The 17,335-nt window shown below is 38.7% G+C and overlaps 1 protein-coding gene and 1 long non-coding RNA gene across 2 annotated transcripts; one reads left to right on the forward strand and one right to left on the reverse strand.

The window, feature by feature from the left end:
* Positions 1 to 653: 653 nt before the first annotated feature.
* Positions 654 to 8,378, reverse strand: FGA (fibrinogen alpha chain). The gene is made up of 6 exons (XM_014564425.2): positions 8,223 to 8,378; positions 6,188 to 6,319; positions 5,539 to 5,722; positions 4,313 to 4,458; positions 2,327 to 3,707; positions 654 to 1,572 (listed from the first exon to the last, which is right to left on the reverse strand). Exons 1-6 carry the CDS (start codon positions 8,352 to 8,354, stop codon positions 863 to 865), a joined length of 2,685 nt encoding a protein of 894 aa, XP_014419911.2. The 5' UTR covers positions 8,355 to 8,378; the 3' UTR covers positions 654 to 862.
* A 1,911-nt stretch (positions 8,379 to 10,289) lies between these two features.
* Positions 10,290 to 14,738, forward strand: LOC116659016. The gene is made up of 3 exons (XR_004314286.1): positions 10,290 to 10,411; positions 13,363 to 13,433; positions 14,090 to 14,738. It is a non-coding gene; the product is annotated as an uncharacterized LOC116659016 (long non-coding RNA).
* Positions 14,739 to 17,335: the final 2,597 nt, after the last annotated feature.

The raw sequence follows: 17,335 nt of genomic DNA on the forward strand, positions 1-17,335 counted from the left end.
ATATATATATATATATATACACACATATATATATAACTGAATCGCTTGGCTGTACACCTGAAACTAACACATCATTGTAAATCAACCATACTTCAATAAAAAATAATAAAGAGCACTAGAGGCAAAACAGAACAAAACAAAATGCTGTGGGAGTTTTTTAATTAATGTGTAAATTCAGTGTTTTGGGAAAATTTGTAAATATTTAAAAGATTTTAAATACTTTTTTCCATGTATGTTTGAAAGCAATTGGTTAGATTCTGGAGGAAAATTAAATGTGTATTATGGTCTTCATTAGAAGATTTAAAAATTGATTTCTATTTCTGTTAGGAAAGAACACTTCTCCTGCCTTGCTCGATTCACTTCGTAACAGAAGAGGTGAAGGCAGTAATTTGTAAATTCCTATACAAAGGCCAGCCGATGTTCAATTCAGTGACATGTAACTTAAGATATTGGTTTAAGACTAATCAAGCAGAATGGATAAAATTATTTTTTTACTTGATAATGACCCTATGACTTTAGGTGGTGTGGGCAATGGAGAAGCTCTCAAAACGACATTCTTAAGTACTGTAGAGAGGACCCTCTGACCGACTCCCTCTTCCAATGTAATGAATGCCCCTTGGTGTATTTTAATAGAAATTTCAAAACCCACAGAGTGATTTTAAAGATGAAAAACTCACATGACTTTATTGTTTTAAGCACTAGTATGTCTCAGTTACATTTAGCTACAGTACAAAGAATAATAAAATAGCACCTGGGCATTTTTTAGTAGGTTGTAAAGAATCTCAACTCCTATCTTGTCCTTATTTTCCCCTCACTTCACTAAACAAAGAAAACAGAACGCTCTCACTTCCACTCCTTCAGCCTATTGCGTCACCAGTGGCCGGAGTTTCATGCGAACGGCCCTGAGGGAATAATCCTCACCTCTGAAGGGCACCCAGACCACCCCATTCTCAATCTCATAGGGACTGTTGTTTCTGGGGTCATAGGAGCCCCCATGGTAGTAGATGCCATTGAGATTGGCCGCTTGGCAGTTGTTGTACCACCAGCCTCCTCCGTAGACTTCCGCACAGTTCTCTTCCCACTTGTCTGCGTCCCTGTCGAAGGTGCTGAACTGCATGTGGGCGTGAGACGTGTACTCTGTCCCTTCCTCTACCGAGCCCTCAATCAGAGCATCACCTGCTGTGCCCTCATAGGAGGAGACCTGCAAGGCATAGCCTTCTGCCTCAGAGCCTACCCTCAAGTGATACTCTGCATAAGCCGTGTTCCCAGCCCAGTCTTCCAATTCAACCCGAAGGGTGGAGCCCTTCAGGGTTAATAAGTGGAGGTATTCGTTGCCTAGCCAGAATTCTCCTTCTCCCTTGTCATTCAGGCTGCCGAAACCTCTCTTGTAGTCTTGCCAGGTCCGGTTAAAATTCAATGATCCATCCATTCTTTGCTGGATCAAAAGCCATCCTCCCAAACCGGTCTCTTGATCGCAATAAACAGAAAAAATCTTACTGGATCCCGGTAGCTGGATATTGAAAATGCCACTTTGGGCACCTGAAGGATGTGTTTGAAGGACATCATCACAGTCTAAAAAAAAAATTAAGCTGGTTGGAGGAAGTTACTCTCATTTAACTTTATAAAGTTAGGCATGGCCCAGATTAAATGAAGGCAGATATTGGCTTTCTTTCCCTTCCTTCCTCCCTTCCTTCCTTCCTTCCTTCCTGCCTTCCTGCCTTCCTAGCTTCCTGCCTTCCTGTCTTCCTTCTCTTTATAGAGAAAGGATGCAGTTATACCAGGATGGAACTTAACACAAGTCAGTAGCATTTATACCTACAAATTGCAAGGGGGATTTTTCTCAATGAATTTGGAATTTTACTTGCACATACCAATTAATAGCAAGTAACCAGCAAAGATCGCTAAGCAACATTTGGTACTAATATCACTTGTTTTTAACCTGATCTCAATGTCAACTGAGACACACACTAAAAGTAATGATTAACCAATTGGGTGACAATTTCCAGCAGTGCACATTTTGAATGGTAAAAAAATCTGGTCAAAATAAACTTACAATTGAGTTCCAGAGGGACCATTTGTTTGTTCATTTAACACGTATTTATTGTGTGTTGGCTCCGCACTGCTAGGCACTTGGGAATACAGAGACGAGCGGGATACACAAAGTCCTTGCCCCCATGGAACTTACAGTCTCACACAAAACATGTAATTTCAATAAAGTGTGATAAAGGGCTATGGAAGAAGTGCAAGGTGCTACAGGTGCACACTGCAGTAGTGGACTTAATCTAGGGGGTCAGGGAAGGCTTCCCCAAAGGAGAAGTGTGGATACCTCTGCCAAAGCGAGGTTTAGCAAGGACTCTCTTGCTGGCGTGTGCTCCTTTGAAGTCAAGATCCTCTTCACTTTCTGCCTCATCTACCATTTTAAAGCTCTTGCTTTCAGTTGTGGAGCCTCCTCTGTTGATAGTCATGCTACTGGTAACGAATTGTTTGCGACTTGAAGTTTTACCACTGGAGGACGAGTCAGGTACACCAGGGTGGTGAGAGCTGGTGTCTCCTAAGCCTGAAGTGGCAAATTCTGAGCCTATCTTACTGCCCATCTCTTTTAACACAGGGCTGAAGAAATCCGGGAACGTATCTCTAGTTGAGGCCGCTTCATCAGTGCGCCTATGAAAGAACTCATCTAGGCTACCCCTGCTAGGAAAAGCATGGTGCAAGTCTAAACTTGTGTCACCACAGTCAGAACCGTCTTCGGAGTTTATCACTTCTTTGACGGTTTCTGTGCGACCATCGGCGTTTGTAACAGTCTTTGTAACGATTCTGGAACATGAACGGCGAGTGGTGGTTGTGTGACCAGAGGCGACCTTCTCATTACTAATCAGAAGCTCTTTATCTCCTTTAGAAGTGACCAGTTTACCTGTGTGGAATTCTTTCTTTGTCCCTGGACTTACACTTCCTGACACCTCTTTAAATGTGCCCCAGTCTGGGTTGAAAGGCTTGGTGTGCCCATGTCCTGAGCTATCTGGCCTAAAACTAGGAGACCCAGAACTTCCATGGGTCCAAGCGCCGGCACTTCCGGGCTGAGGACTTCCATGGGTCCAAGCGCCGGCACTTCCGGGCTCAGGACTTCCATGGGTCCAAGCGCCGGCACTTCCGGGCTGAGGACTTCCATGGGTCCAAGCGCCGGCACTTCCGGGCTCAGGACTTCCATGGGTCCAAGCGCCGGCACTTCCGGGCTCAGGACTTCCATGGGTCCAAGCGCCGGCACTTCCGGGCTCAGGACTTCCATGGGTCCAAGCGCCGGCACTTCCGGGTCCATAGCTCCCAGGGCTCACACTTCCAGCACTGCCAGTTCCAGGCTTCCTGGGGCTTTCTGGTACTGATCCTGCTCCATGAGGTACAGAGTCCCCTCTGGCATGCCCAGCTCCACCAGACCTCTCTAACACCATTTTTAGCTGCCGTGTTTCCATTAGTGCCTTCCACTCTGGAGGGGCCTCCTGAAGTTGGCTCTTGAAATTTCCAGGAATCAAGTTTGGAACTGGGTTCATTTTTATCAGTGGTAAGTATTGCCTGTCTCTAGAGGGAAGTAAGTTTATGCCAATAACCTGTTCGAGTTGCTTCTGCTGATCTTCATAGTCCTTCAGATCTACCTTATGTTCTAAAACCCTACTGCATGACCCTTTGCAAGATCGGATCTTAATATCAATGTCCACCTAGAGAGAGGGGGAGAGAGATAAAGAAAAAAAAATGGTAGCTATAAATAAGTAAACTCTGTCTATTGAGTTCTTAGGAGTTCGCTTATTTTGGGGGAACCAGTTTCATTTCTTTGACTTGGAGACCTATTAACCCATACTGCATTTTCCATTAATGTGGTATCTTCAGTGGAAGAGATGTTGGGTACTGTAAGGCTAGCCAGGATAAGTAGTGGGAGCTACTAGGATTTATCCTAGGCTAGATCAAGAGTAAGGTGGCCTTCCCTCTGAAAAGAAACACTAATGACAGGATCCTCAGTAAGACTGAGGCTGAAGACTCAGAGGCACCTCAATGTCAGGGTCAAGCAAGGCTGGAATAAGACAAGAGGAACTGAATATTTGCTTATGAAATTTCCTATCTTATGTGCCCTTGGGAAATTGACTGAGTATCTCTGAGCTTTCTTCTTCATCCACAGAGTCGGGGAAATAATACCTACTTTGTAGGTAGATGATAGCTGTAACACTTTGCTCTACCCATAGGAGGCATTTAATGAATGACTATTGCCTTCCTTTATCTGCTGTTCAAAACCAAGAAAATCTGTGGTGAGAGCCTCCAAGTTACTTACCTCCAGTCGTTTCATATCTATCAGCTGATCCCTGACATTTTTCTGTAGAAGGTGGATATGCTGTACTTGTTCTATGACTTTGCGCTTCAGGATCTCAATTTTGCTTCTCAGATCTTCTGACACTTGTCTGTACGTATTATCATTGTCTGAAATAGCACATAAGGATGTTGAAGTTGCTGTTGAGTGATCCTTTGCAATAGCCAGCAAAAGAAAGAAATTTACTGGTAGATATTCCCCATTTTACTTCTATAATAATTTGTTCTCTGAACTTTTAATTTGTGAGTTCCAAATCTCTTAGGCATTTGATACTTGGCCAATGTTATATCCTGCAGTCATTCATGAATACCAATTAAGATTGCCCTCCTAACAATTAGTAATCCAAATAAATGCAGAAGTGTCTTTCAAATTTTAAAGGTTTGATTAGGAGATAAGACAATTACTTTGATCACATTCCAATTATTCCATTATAGCCTTAATCAGGGGACGTGAATATATTCTTAGATTGTCTTACTGAGAAGGTTTTCTTCCCAGCTCTAGAGCTGAAATTGTTCCTGAGCTTTCTTTAGGTCAACAGGATCACTCCCTTGCCAGTTACTCTCGCACCATTAACTTTAGTCAAGTGCCTCCCAAGTATAGAAAGAGTCAAAGTAAGGATTCAGGAGCTGGGGCTTCACTAAACTTGGTGCCCTGTCCAGGGCAAATCCAGTGTTTCCTAGTCCTAATGAGACTTAGTTCAAAGGATATGAGAAAAATAATATGGCTCTATATTTTAAATAAATTAAAAAAAAAATCCCTCATAATTAGCTCAGTGGAGTCTCTGAGCTGCACTCCCAGCCCCACCACGTGATAGCTCCGTGCCTTTGGGCAAGTCCCTTGCCCTCTCAGTTTCCTCCTCTCTAAGACACAAACAAAAATGTCTGCTTAAAAGGCTGGGCCCATCTTATTTTCACTATCTATTCTTAAGAACACACTTAAATTCTAGTCTTTAACCCAAAATTCTGACTTACTTTGTGACCTTAAACCAATTCTAAGCTACCTTCTTGCACCTGGTGAAAATGACAAAACCGTCTCTAAAGTTCAGGAATGTCATAAAGGTGTGTGTTTCTACACGAAGTGCTCTGGAATGGGGTCACTGCTGCTCTACAGAGACATCGTATTTGTTTCTGCTTTTTGTTGTTGCCGTTTGCCATGCGCTATGAAGTCAAGGCACCCACTGCGCGACTTACTGTTGTCTTTGGCGAAATCGCCTCTCAGAAGGTCCATGATGTCCCGGGTCAGTGTGTTAGCGTCCTTATTGTTCTTCTGATAATCAAAGAGTGAGTTTTTCAGTTTGTTTATTCTGTTTGTAAAATCTTGATTGACTTCATCAATCAGCCCCTTCATCCTGCAGCCGGAAGGACATTTGGAGTTCTGAAAGCAAAAAGGAAAGATTATGGTAAGGGTCTATCTCTTGGATCCAGTACAATTTTGAAGGTTTCCACGCACCCCCTACTGCCCTCCTCCCCAGTCTCTTCAGATCATCTCTTGACCTAAAAATCATTTAAGAGGGCTAGTCAGAGTTGATAGAGAAACTCTGGAATGAGGGTATTTAGGCCCCATGAAATCCTGAGGCCATGATACTCAGGTTCCTAGGACTGGCCAGAACAAGCAAGTAAATCTGATCTGTTCATCCCACCAGTGACCCAGAGTCCGAGAGGTAATTTACGTAGTGCTCTCAAGACTAGGTTCCTTCCCATTTGTCTTCTTTAATTTGATGCATGTGGAGCTATGAGATGATTTCTCAGTGGACGAGTTTTCTGTGACCTAGGGGGTTAGCCTGCGTGCGCTGCCAGCAGCACAGGCGAGGATTGCCCCCTCCCCATGCCAGCTGCTCACCCAGTCTTCATCAGAACAGAAGGGCCAGTCCGTCTCTTTGCAGACAGATTGGGGTCTTTCCACGAGTCTTGGGCCACGCACACCTCCTCCTTCAGCCAGAAATTCACCTTCATCAGCATCAGGATCTGTAGTCTTTAAGGATTCATAAATACACACAAAAAGAAAGCGTCTGTAAGCAGGTGAGGAGAATGGCCTGCCTGTAAACCTACAGCAAGGGACCCAAGGTGCTCTGCAAGCTTCAGCTTTCTTAGCTTTGGAATGAAAATCCTAATGCCCATTTTGTGGAGTTGTGAGATTAAAGGAGATGGGTGTACGAATTTCTTAACTATGTCCGACACTAAACAAGCATTTAATAAATGTGAGGAATTTTAAAGGATCCATTATAAAAGGAAAATTATTTGAATCCAGAAAGTTAAAATTTATGTTTATATTTTCGTTCATGTCTGGAGATAAATCATTAAAAAACTCAGAGTTCTTTCTCCTCTAATTCCTGTTTCAGTAGAAAAAAATCCTGCAGCATCTTAGCTTAAGCTCTATCAGTCCTTCAAGGAGCAATACCTTTTACTAGGAATTTTATGGGCTCATAAATTGAGCCGGTTTACACTTAGGACACAAATGTGGCCAATTCAGACTCAGAAATGCTTTTTGGGTTACTCACTCCAGTAATAATTTCTTTCTACTTGAAATGAAAAAAAGTACACTGAAAGCAAATATAATGGTTTATAATTGACAACTTTTTTTTGAACACCTTATAATTAGAAACACAGATTAAAAAAAATCTATTTTGATCTTTGAGTGAAGTAGGATATATAAATATTCTTCCAACAAGGCTTTATATCCTAATAAATCAATGTGGCTTTTAGGTTTTAGCTCTGTTTATTTTGTACCACCAATTTATAAGAATTACTATGACTATTTTAATCTCAGTGTACTCTTATAATCAGTTAACATTTTCTGTCTCATTTAAAAAAATACCCAAAAAATAGTAATATTAATTTAAGCAATCAAGAACAATTTATTTAAAGGAACAAATATAATTTTTTTGTATAAGAAATAAAATTATAAATTTGAATATTGGAATAAAATGGCACAATAAGATAAACAGGCAAAAATTAAATATTTATGCCAATAGGGAGAAATAAGTGAAACTTACACATTATGCAAAATATCACTGTAGCAAATTATGTTAGTTTTATCTCCCATAAAAATGTTTACTTATTATTTCCTATAAGGGAGAAAATTACTTTAGAAACACTTTAGTTTCTCCTGCTCTGGTATTAGGGTTTATAAGTGGTAAATGGAAAAAAGTAAACTGGAATAATTCACAGCCTGGAAGTAACTGAGTTTCTGGAACATATTTATCATGTTTTTATAAAATTGAAGTGTTTCAAAAGTCTTGTTGAATGAAGTTTCTCTTCTTTTGTCTAGGTCTCTGGAGCCAAACTTCAGGAATTATTGTAATAATTGATTATGATCTTAAAAGAACACAGTTGCTTCTCCAAAACATATTGCCTTATCAATTACTCTTCTGATTTTTCTATGTAGTATGTTTTCAAAGATAACTAATCTGCTTTTTTTTTTGTCTTAAAGAAACACAAAAACAATCTTCAAGGAAAACTACATTAAACCACTGCTCTGCTTATTATGAACAAATAGCAGTAAATTAACAATTCGATTGAACAATTCTTATCATATGAGTGTTCTATTAACTAGCATTAACTATCGCAAGGCTTTGCAGCAGCAAAGGTGGGAAATATTTCTTCTCTTTGAAAAAAAAAAAGCTGCAAAAGTAAGCTACAGTTGTAGCTGCTTCCCCTCTGGATTTATACGCTTTGGTCTAGCTAAGTCTCCCTCTTAGGGTCACGTTACCCTGCACCCTTGAGTTGCAGCTTCAGGCCCATCTAGGAATTTGCTTCCATGAGCTTATAAAGCCAACCGTGTGTGAGAATGTGAACACAGCTGACGCAGAGCTGAAAGCTCATGGTGGAATAAACTCCAGAGAGAAAACCAGAAGAGGAAATAAAGGAGGCCATACCTGAACTGTGCCCACCACACTCAGGACCAGGCAGAAGATCCTCACGGAAAACATCTTTGCCGAGGGTGGGGCTGGCTCCAGAGGAGCACTCCAGCTGAAAGAAAGGAGGACTGCTCCACTCTGAGTTCCCATCCCATTTAAATCTGCAGGAGGTTTGATTAATCATTATCTTTGTCCCATTTGGACAGTCAACATGCACTCTGCATCCCTTGCTCCTTCTGTAAGGTTGGTGTCCCGGAAGTTCTTGCTCAATTCCCCAAGCTTGTTTGCTTCCGATAAGCTGTTGGAAAGGGAGCAGCAGTTAGGGGAAGATTCCACATTCCAGGAACAGGGTGACTTTGGGAAGGCAAAGGGGAACAAAGGAGGACCTCTTTCTACTTGAACAGTAGGAGGAATATAGAGGCAGGCTGGCTATAGCCCACCGTGAAGCAGAGTTTTGACAACTGAGATTTCACTTTGTGCAGGAATTATGATTGGATGACCTGACTTTTGAAAACTGACTGTGGTGACGGGCTGACCCTGAAAGTCTTCTATAAGCTTACCGTGAAAAGATTATTCTCCTCCATCCAAAATGGTTAAGACAGGATGGAGGACTTCGATGAAGGTTAAGATAGAATGGAAGAGCCAAACTTCCTAGGTTCATAACCCCAGCTACATCACATCCCAGCTCTGCTTTTGGACAAATTGCTTCTTTATGTCTTATTTTTAAAATGGATATAATGCTAACCGACTGCACATGTTTTTATGAAGAATAAATGAGTTAATCCTTGTAAAGCCCTCAGAGCAGTGATTGCCTCATAGTAAGTACTCAGTAAGTGTTAGCAATTGTTGGGGAATGAAGTGCCATGGAAAATACCATTTCTTTTGAGTTTCTATGGTCTCAGCCCTGCTAATTTACCTTCCCTGTTCTTCATCTCCACATCACATTTTCTTGGCTGAGTTGCCCAATTTAGTAAATTAAAAAAACCAGAATGGCCAGTTAAATGTGCAAGTCAGATAAACAGCAAACATATTTTAGTGTAAATAAGACCGATGTAATATACGGGGCCTACTCAATACAAAAAAGTTGTTTTTTATCTGAAATGCATATTTAACAGGACATCCTGTAATTTGTCTGACAACTCTACTTTGCCTCAACTTCCACTTCCTGTGTGATGCCAACCCTGATCATTGTATAGCAGCCAAAATTTATTGAGTGTTTACTAAGTGCTGGGCACTTTGTTAGACACTCAACATAGTGCCAATTTCATGTCTCCCATTGAAAGCAATCTCTTTTTCTTTCGTATTTCCTTAGACCATGTACCACTCACAGCGCTTAGCATCGCAGGAATGTTGTCCGTCTCCTCCACTGGGTCATAAACTTGAGATTGACATGTTTTATTGGTCTCTACATTCTCCCCAAGAGCTGTGGGCTTTCACTGAGCAAGAAGGCATGGGTGGGCTCTGCTGATGTGAACCTGGGCCCCCGTCTCCTCAGGCTCGGTGGGCATGTGAAGCTCGCTGTAACGGAGGAGAGGCCTGGTACAAGGCAGCGTCCTCCTGCAGTGCTTCGTCCTTGGGGGGTCTTGTCTGATCAAACTCACCTCTGATGTGGCTTTCTTGGATTTCTGAAGGCAGCTGCCAAGCTCAGAGAGAGCCCTAGATTCTGATCCAGGTTCTGGAGGGCAATGAATTCCATGGGAAGCTGGGTTACACATGTCTACAGTGGATGAACTAGCAAAATGCCAGGAATGTACAGGAATCCGAGGCTGCCTTCCCCAGAGGTCTTTTTCTGCCCAGAGGAAGCACCCTTCTTGGGGGCAAACATGGTATGTGGGTGAGCTTCAGGTGACTTAGCTGGCCATGATCTAACTGAGAGTCAGTTAACAGAAAGCAATTTGACTGGATGCCACCACTCTGGTGCCATGTCAGGTGCCACCAGGCACTCTCTGTTCCTGGACAATACATATTGGAAAGTTACTTGTTTATTTTCTGTCTCTCCCACACTAAGTTTCATGAACCTGAGACACACTGCCTAGTACAAGGACAGGTGCAGAGGGAGTACTAGGAAGTGTCTGTGGGAGGAATGGAAGGCTGTCACAAGGGCAGCACGATATTGTGGAAGGACAACAGGCTTCTCAGAGACTGAAGTCTGCGTTCCAGCTAAGTGACATGGACAAGCTAAATTCTCTGAACCATCTGACTTACCTGTAAGATGGGGATGACAATATTTATCTTGCAGGGTTATTGGAAGGATTATGTAAAGTGTGAGGATATGTAACATGTTTGATAGGAACATTACAAACCCCAGAAATGGCAGCTTTTATTGTTTCTAGAATGTTCCAATGCCCTTAAATAGAAAATTCCCATGGTCTCTCTTCAGTCCCGGAATTCCCCAACCAGGCACTGAAAGAATGAGCACCAGGCTGGGCTCCTTACCTCCCCAGCAAGCTTTCTTACAAGCTGTAAAGTAGGTTTTGTTTAGACAGAAAGCCATGCAGATGAATAGGCAACAAATAATACCAGGAATATCATTTTTTAATTGAGGTGTAGTTGATGTACAATATAATACAAATTTCAGGTTTACAACATAGTGACTCACAATTTCTTAAGGTTATATTCCATTTACAGTTACTATAAAATATTGGCTGTATTCCTTGTGCTGTACAAATTAAAGGGGTATCATAATTTTGGTTTAAAATTTTTTTATCAAAGAATAGTCCATTTACAATGTTGTGTCAGTTTCTGGTGTGCAACATAATGGTTCAGTCATACATATACATACATACATTCCTTTTCATATTCTTTTTCATTATAGGTTACTACAAGATATTGAATATGGTTCCCTGTGCTATACAGTAGAAACTTGTTGTTTGTCTATTTTATGTATAGTGGTTAATGTCTGCAAATCTCAAAAACTCAATTTATCCCTCCCCACCCTCTTTCCTCCCTGGCAACCATAAGTTTGTTTTCTATGTCTGTGAGTTTGTTTCTGTGTTGTAAATAAGTTCATTTGTCTCTCTCTCTCTTTTTTATTCCACATATGAGTGATATAATATGGTATTTTTCTTTTTCTTTCTAGCTTTCTTCACTTAGAATGACAATTTCCAGGTCCATCCATATTGCTGCACTGGCATTATTTTATTCTTCTTTATGGCTGAATAGTATTTCATTGTATACATATACCAAAACTTCTTTATCCAGTCATCTGTCAATGGACATTTAGGTTGTTTCCATGCCTTGGCTATTGTAAATAGTGCTGCTATGAACACTGGGGTGCATGCGTCTTTTCAAATTAGAATTCCCTCTGGATATATGCCCAGGAATGGGATTGCTGGATCATATTTTCAGTCTATTTTTAGGTTTTTAAGAAATCTATATACTGTTTTCCATCGTGGCTGTACCAATTTACATTCCCATCAACAGTGTAGGAGGGTTCCCTGTTCTCCACACCCTCTCCCACATTAATCATTTGTGGACTTTTGAATGATGACCATTCTGACTGCTGTGAGGTGATACCTCACTAGTTTTGATTTACATTTCTCTGATCATTAGTGATATTTAGCATTCTTTCATGTGCCTGTTAGCCATTTGCATGTCTTCATTGGAGAATTGCTTATTTAGGTCTTCTGCCCATTTTTAGATTGGGTTGTTTGTTTTGTCGTTGTTGTTGTTGTTGTTGTTGTTGTTATTAAGGTGTATGAGCTGTTTGTATATTCTGGAAATTAAGCCTTTGTCAGTTGCATCACTTGCAAATATTTTCTCCCATTCTGTAGGTTGTCATTTTGTTTTGCTTATGGTTCCCTTTGCTGTGCAAAAGCTTATAAGTTTAATTAGGTGCCATTTACTTATTTTTGCTTCTATTTCCATTGCTTGGGTAGACTGCTCTAGGAGAACATTGCTAAGATTTATGTCAGAGAATGCTTTGTCTATGCTTTCTTCTGGGAGGTTTATAGAGTCTTGTCTTTTGTTTAAATCTTAAAGCCAGTTTGAGTTTATTTCTGTGTATGTTGTGAAGGAGTGTTTTACTTCTCTGATTTACATGTGAGTGTCCAGCTTTCCCAACACTGCTTGCTGAAGAGACTGTCTTTTCATCACTGTATATTTTTGCAGGAGTATCATTTTTTAAAGCATGTGATAATAAGGATATCTTTGCAAATGTAAAAACAGAAAGAAATTGAGAATTTTTCCGTTTCTTAAACCATAACCTCTGTGAATTACATTTTTTCCCCAGAGATGACTATATCCTGTTTTCTTTAGCTCTACTAAGAGAAGTGTTTCATGCATTTATCCCTTGAAATTAATATAATTTTCCACAAATTACAAGTCTTTAAATGCAAGGATTCACATGTTTCTTATGCCATCACATCTGGCAGGACTGGAATAGCTTTTATTTATATGATATATAATGTATGTAAAAAGAATAGAGTTTCTGTAGCTGTAATTATGCTTCACTTTTAAACTGAATCTACACGTCAAAACTTACACATGAGAGCAAAATGTGTAGCCAGTCTTCTAAATATTTGCCACTGAGTAAACATAACTTAAAAATACAAAAAAAAAAACCCCAAAAAACAAAATAACCCTCAGTTTTCTTTTAAATGGGATATTTGACCTTCCCACGGCTACATGCCAGGAGCATTGGAGAACATCCCTTTCTTTAATAACTCATTTTTTTGTTCATTTGTTTGTTTTATTGAAGTATAGTGGATTTAGAATGTTGTGTTAATTTCTGGTGTGTAGCATCGTGATTCATTCATACATATATCTATATGTTCCTTTTCATATTCTTTTTCACTTATAGGCTATGACAAGGTATTGAACATAGTTCCCTGTTCCATACAGTAGGACCTTTTTGTTTATCTATTTTATATATAGTAGTTCGTATCTACAAATCCCAAACTCCCAATATATTCCTCCCCACCCCCTTTCCAATTTATTTTAAATGTATTGAATTCTGAGGACTGTTTACTCGCTTATTCATTTGTTCGACTACAACAGGCATTTATTTTGTGTCTGTTTGTCAGTCCTGCATGCTATGTCCTTGAGAGAGAAAGGCAAATAATGGATAGTTTGTACATTCAAGTTATTTATAATTGGGGAGCAAATAAATACATATGCAGCTAAAAAGTTAAACTATATAAAATTGCCATTTTTGTAGATCAAAATGATGGATGTCTGCAATTTCATATGGTTTAAGCTAATACAAAACAATGAAGAAGATTCTGTGAGGTAAGTTCAAAGTGCTTTTTTAAATAGAGCAGAGAGTGAAATACTATTTTTGCTTTGCTTTCTGTTACATTTTGTGTAAAATGTTCCTTAAAATATCAGATTTAATTCAGGTCTAAAAATGAAAGATGTTTTTGGAAAATACTCACTGTGTCTTTTGACTTAAAATCTATATGAATATGCATTTTTATATAAATAAAATATACAATGTATATATTATTGTATATTATTGTATATGAATAAATATGTATTTATTATATAACAAATATACAGATTCATTGTCCTAATAACAAGAAGATAATGGTATTTTGATAGGAAATATTTTATTAAAGTGATACTGCATGCACCATTGGAAAGTGCCAAAATTAATTTCTCAGTTTTGAAATGCCTAAATTATTAAAATGTAGGCAGTTCTGACACTTACAATACTCTTTCAGGGCCTCTGCCTCAGGTTTTTACAGCGGTGACTGATCTGTAAAAGATTCACTGGAAAACATTGGCAAGGCTACTTAGCTTTGTGTCTCTTATTGTCTCTACTTGTTTCCTGCATTTCCAAAGTATTACAAAAGTTTGTTTTTAACCAATCTGCTTACGGTGAAAGGTGAATGAGTTAGTATGATGATCTAGCTGAGAGTGACTAACAGGATTTTTACTTTCAGAACTCATCAGTGCCTTGACTCGAGATGGGTTCCCTGGACACTGTAGCTGTGGAAAGAAGATGGACGATTCTGTGTATTCCCTTAAAAACGCAGAAATAATTCTGAACTGTGCTTAGGAAAGTGAGGAGGGAAAAAAAAAGTTTTTCAGTCTTTCCTGATCCTATCACACAGCACTTCTCTTTAATCTCCTTCATCAGGAAAGAAATCTGCTTTATTTCTGATAACTAAGCTATCCCCAGGTTAATTGCCATGTAACTGAATAATTTTTTAGCATTTTTGGAATTAAATTCTGTGGTGTTTCAATTAATAGAAAAATCATTCTCTTTTTTTTATCCTTATGTACAATTTTTGTGGCCTTTTACTTAAGCACTTTTAATCACGTTTCCACTAAATAGTTATGTGTGAGTGTGTGATGTGTGTGTGTGTGTGTGTGTGTGTGTGTTTGTGATAGAGAGAGAGGTGAAAGTGAGGTTCTTGGGTTTTTCCTTCTGCTTTATTTCTTTTTGTTTTTAACTGCATTACCAATGAAAGAATTCATTTTTCAAGATAAATTGATTTTACTTATAATGTGCTTTCCTAAATTTTTCTGGATTTATCAGTACTTGTGTTGAACATGTATTAAAGTATAAATGCTATTTTTTAAAAGTAAAATCATTATGAAGATGAAAAATCAAGTGATGTATTAATATCCACAATATGTCAACAACAGAAGTTCATTCTAATGTCGCAGATCTTAAATCCATTTACTTTGGCACACTTCTCTGCTGGTTTCACTGTGGTTCTTAAAGATTAGCAAATCTGATCAATTGGTATTTATGTAATAGTGATGTATTGTGATCTTGGGAAATAGTCTCTGTAAGGTATTTAGATATTCCACAGCAAAGAATCATATGAAAAGTATGTGGTATTACCTTGTGGTATTACTTGGTAATTACCAAGATCCATTTAATTCTCTGTGATTCTGTTTGAAACCTATTTTTAATAGACAATTCTGTAGTAAAACCAAGGCAATTTAAGGAAGGCATTTGGGTAAAATTTTGCTTAGATAAAATTCAACAAAAAATCATTGAGCATAACAGCACAGAAATGCAAACTGAGGGACATTTTAACATACTTGCCCAGTATACCAGAATATACTTCTCTAAACAGTCAAGGTCATGAGAAACAGGGATAGACTAAGAAACTGTTACCAAAGCTGACTAAGGAGATGTAACAACTAAGCGTCATGCTGTATCCTGGGTAAGATCCTGGAACAGAAAAAGGATATTTGCATAAACTGCTGAAATCTCACAGCAGCACTACTTACAATAGCCAAGAGATGGAAACAACCTAAATGTCCATTGACAGATAATTGGATAAAGAAGTTGTGTTATATTTATACAATGGAATACTACTCAGACATAAAAAAGAATAAAATAGTGCCATTTGCAGCAAAATGGATGGACCTGGAGATTGTCATTCTAAGTGAAGTAAGCCAGAAAGAAAAAGAAAAATACCATATTATATCACTCATATGTGAAATCTAAAAACAACAACAACAACAACAAAAAACAAAAGACAGAAATGAACTTAGTTACAAAGCAGAAACAGACTCATAGACATAGAAAACCAACTTATGGTTACCACTGGGGGAAGGAGATGGGAAGGGGTAAATTGGGAATTTGAGATTTGCAGATATTAACCACTATTTATAAAATAAACAACAAGTTTCTACTGTATAGCACAGGGAACTAAATTCAGTATCTTGTAGTAACCTATAATGAAAATGAATATGAAAATGAATATACGTATGTACATGTGTTACTGAAACCTTATACTGTACACCAGAAATTGACACAAAATTATAAACAGATTACACTTCAAAAAAAAAAAAAAAACTGGTGAAACCTGAATAAAGTGTAAAGTTAGGAAAGAGTGACTACTAGCATTGGTTTCTTAATTTTGACCAATGAGCCATGGTCATGCCAGATGTTAACATGAAAGGAATTGGGTGATGGATACAGGGAACTCTCAGTAGTATCTTTATAACTTCTCTGCAAATAAAAAAATTATTCTGAAATTAAAATTTTCTTAAAAAAATAAAAGCGAAAAAATTAAAGTTTTAAAATTATGTTTCCAGACTTAACTGACATTAGAGTCAAACCTCATGTAGCTATGCCAATCTTAATAACAAAAGACAATTCAGTTTTGTTTTTGTCTCTGGGGCAATTTTGTATATGATCTCATTTGACACTTACCGCAGCTTTATGATATAAAGAGAGTGAATTGGGAAGGAAAATATTTCCAGTCCAAAGTCTCTTCCATGTTAGGTCATTTTCCCTAAGTCACACTTTAACTATTTGTCCCTGAGGATTTGAAAGAGGCCACTTTCATCCCAAAGTGGAATCTGCCCTCCTCTGTTTATTCAGGGAGAGTCAACATGTGGGTTTATTTAGAGAGGATTCCCATCTATCTCAGGTTACTTCATGCTTTTAAGTTACCAGCAGAAGAAAACCTGAGTGCGGAGCAGGGGGATGGGAGACAGGGCCAAGAATACTGGATTTTGGACTTGGAAAAGACAGTTTTGACCCAGTTATACTCTTGATTAAATGTCACGATCTGAATTTATCTGTTTGGATTTCCAGATATTTTTAGTGAAAATTGGGACGAACAAGAGCTTGAAATTGCACCAGTCAGTCTTCCCAAAAGGCTTTCAAACCTGACGCAGAGGCGTGTTCTACAAGCCAGCAGTCAAATCTGGTATCAGTGCTTGTAACAGGCCACGGCTACAGTGCCATTCGGGCCAAAGCTCATGTTTACAAGGCCAGTCACTGTCTATCTTGTTTGTTCTTTTTCCTTCTTAAAGGAGAAAATGGCAATAGTCTTCTTGCATGCAGCTCATTATTGGAGAGTGGTTATGATTTAGGTGCACTTTGATGGGGTCAATTAATTCTCTGATAATTCCTGTGTCCCAGAGTAATTTCTGACTCTCTCTCTCTCAAGGATCAGTATTATCAAAATTATGCTCTCAGATTTAAAAAGCACAAGCTCTGGAACCAAATAAAATTCACTTTATGTCTTAGGTTCAAAAGGAAATCAAAAGTTACAAAATACTCAGACTGCAAGTATAATGAGGACCTTAGCAGTGCTTCTTAAGGTATTTGTGCTAAAGGACCAGTTTTATTAAATTTTTAATCTGTCACAGACCTATTAGATTATAAAATGCAATAAAAATGATGACTAGTAAGATAAAATGTTAAAAAGCAA

This window comes from Camelus ferus, chromosome 2 (assembly GCF_009834535.1).
Source record: "Camelus ferus isolate YT-003-E chromosome 2, BCGSAC_Cfer_1.0, whole genome shotgun sequence".
In the NCBI taxonomy this organism is placed as follows: Eukaryota; Metazoa; Chordata; class Mammalia; order Artiodactyla; family Camelidae; genus Camelus; species Camelus ferus.

What these genes read in the sequence shown, in the direction of transcription:
- FGA (XM_014564425.2), bottom strand. Translation starts at nt 8,354, where the DNA reads ATGGGAACTCAGAGTGGAGCAGTCCTCCTTTCTTTCAGCTGGAGTGCT. An exon ending in GTGTGGTGGGCACAGTTCAG is followed by an intron (nt 6,320 to 8,222) that starts GTATGGCCTCCT and finishes GAATCCTTAAAG; the next exon opens with ACTACAGATCCTGATGCTGA. An exon ending in TAGATATGAAACGACTGGAG is followed by an intron (nt 3,708 to 4,312) that starts GTAAGTAACTTG and finishes CCCTCTCTCTAG; the next exon opens with GTGGACATTGATATTAAGAT.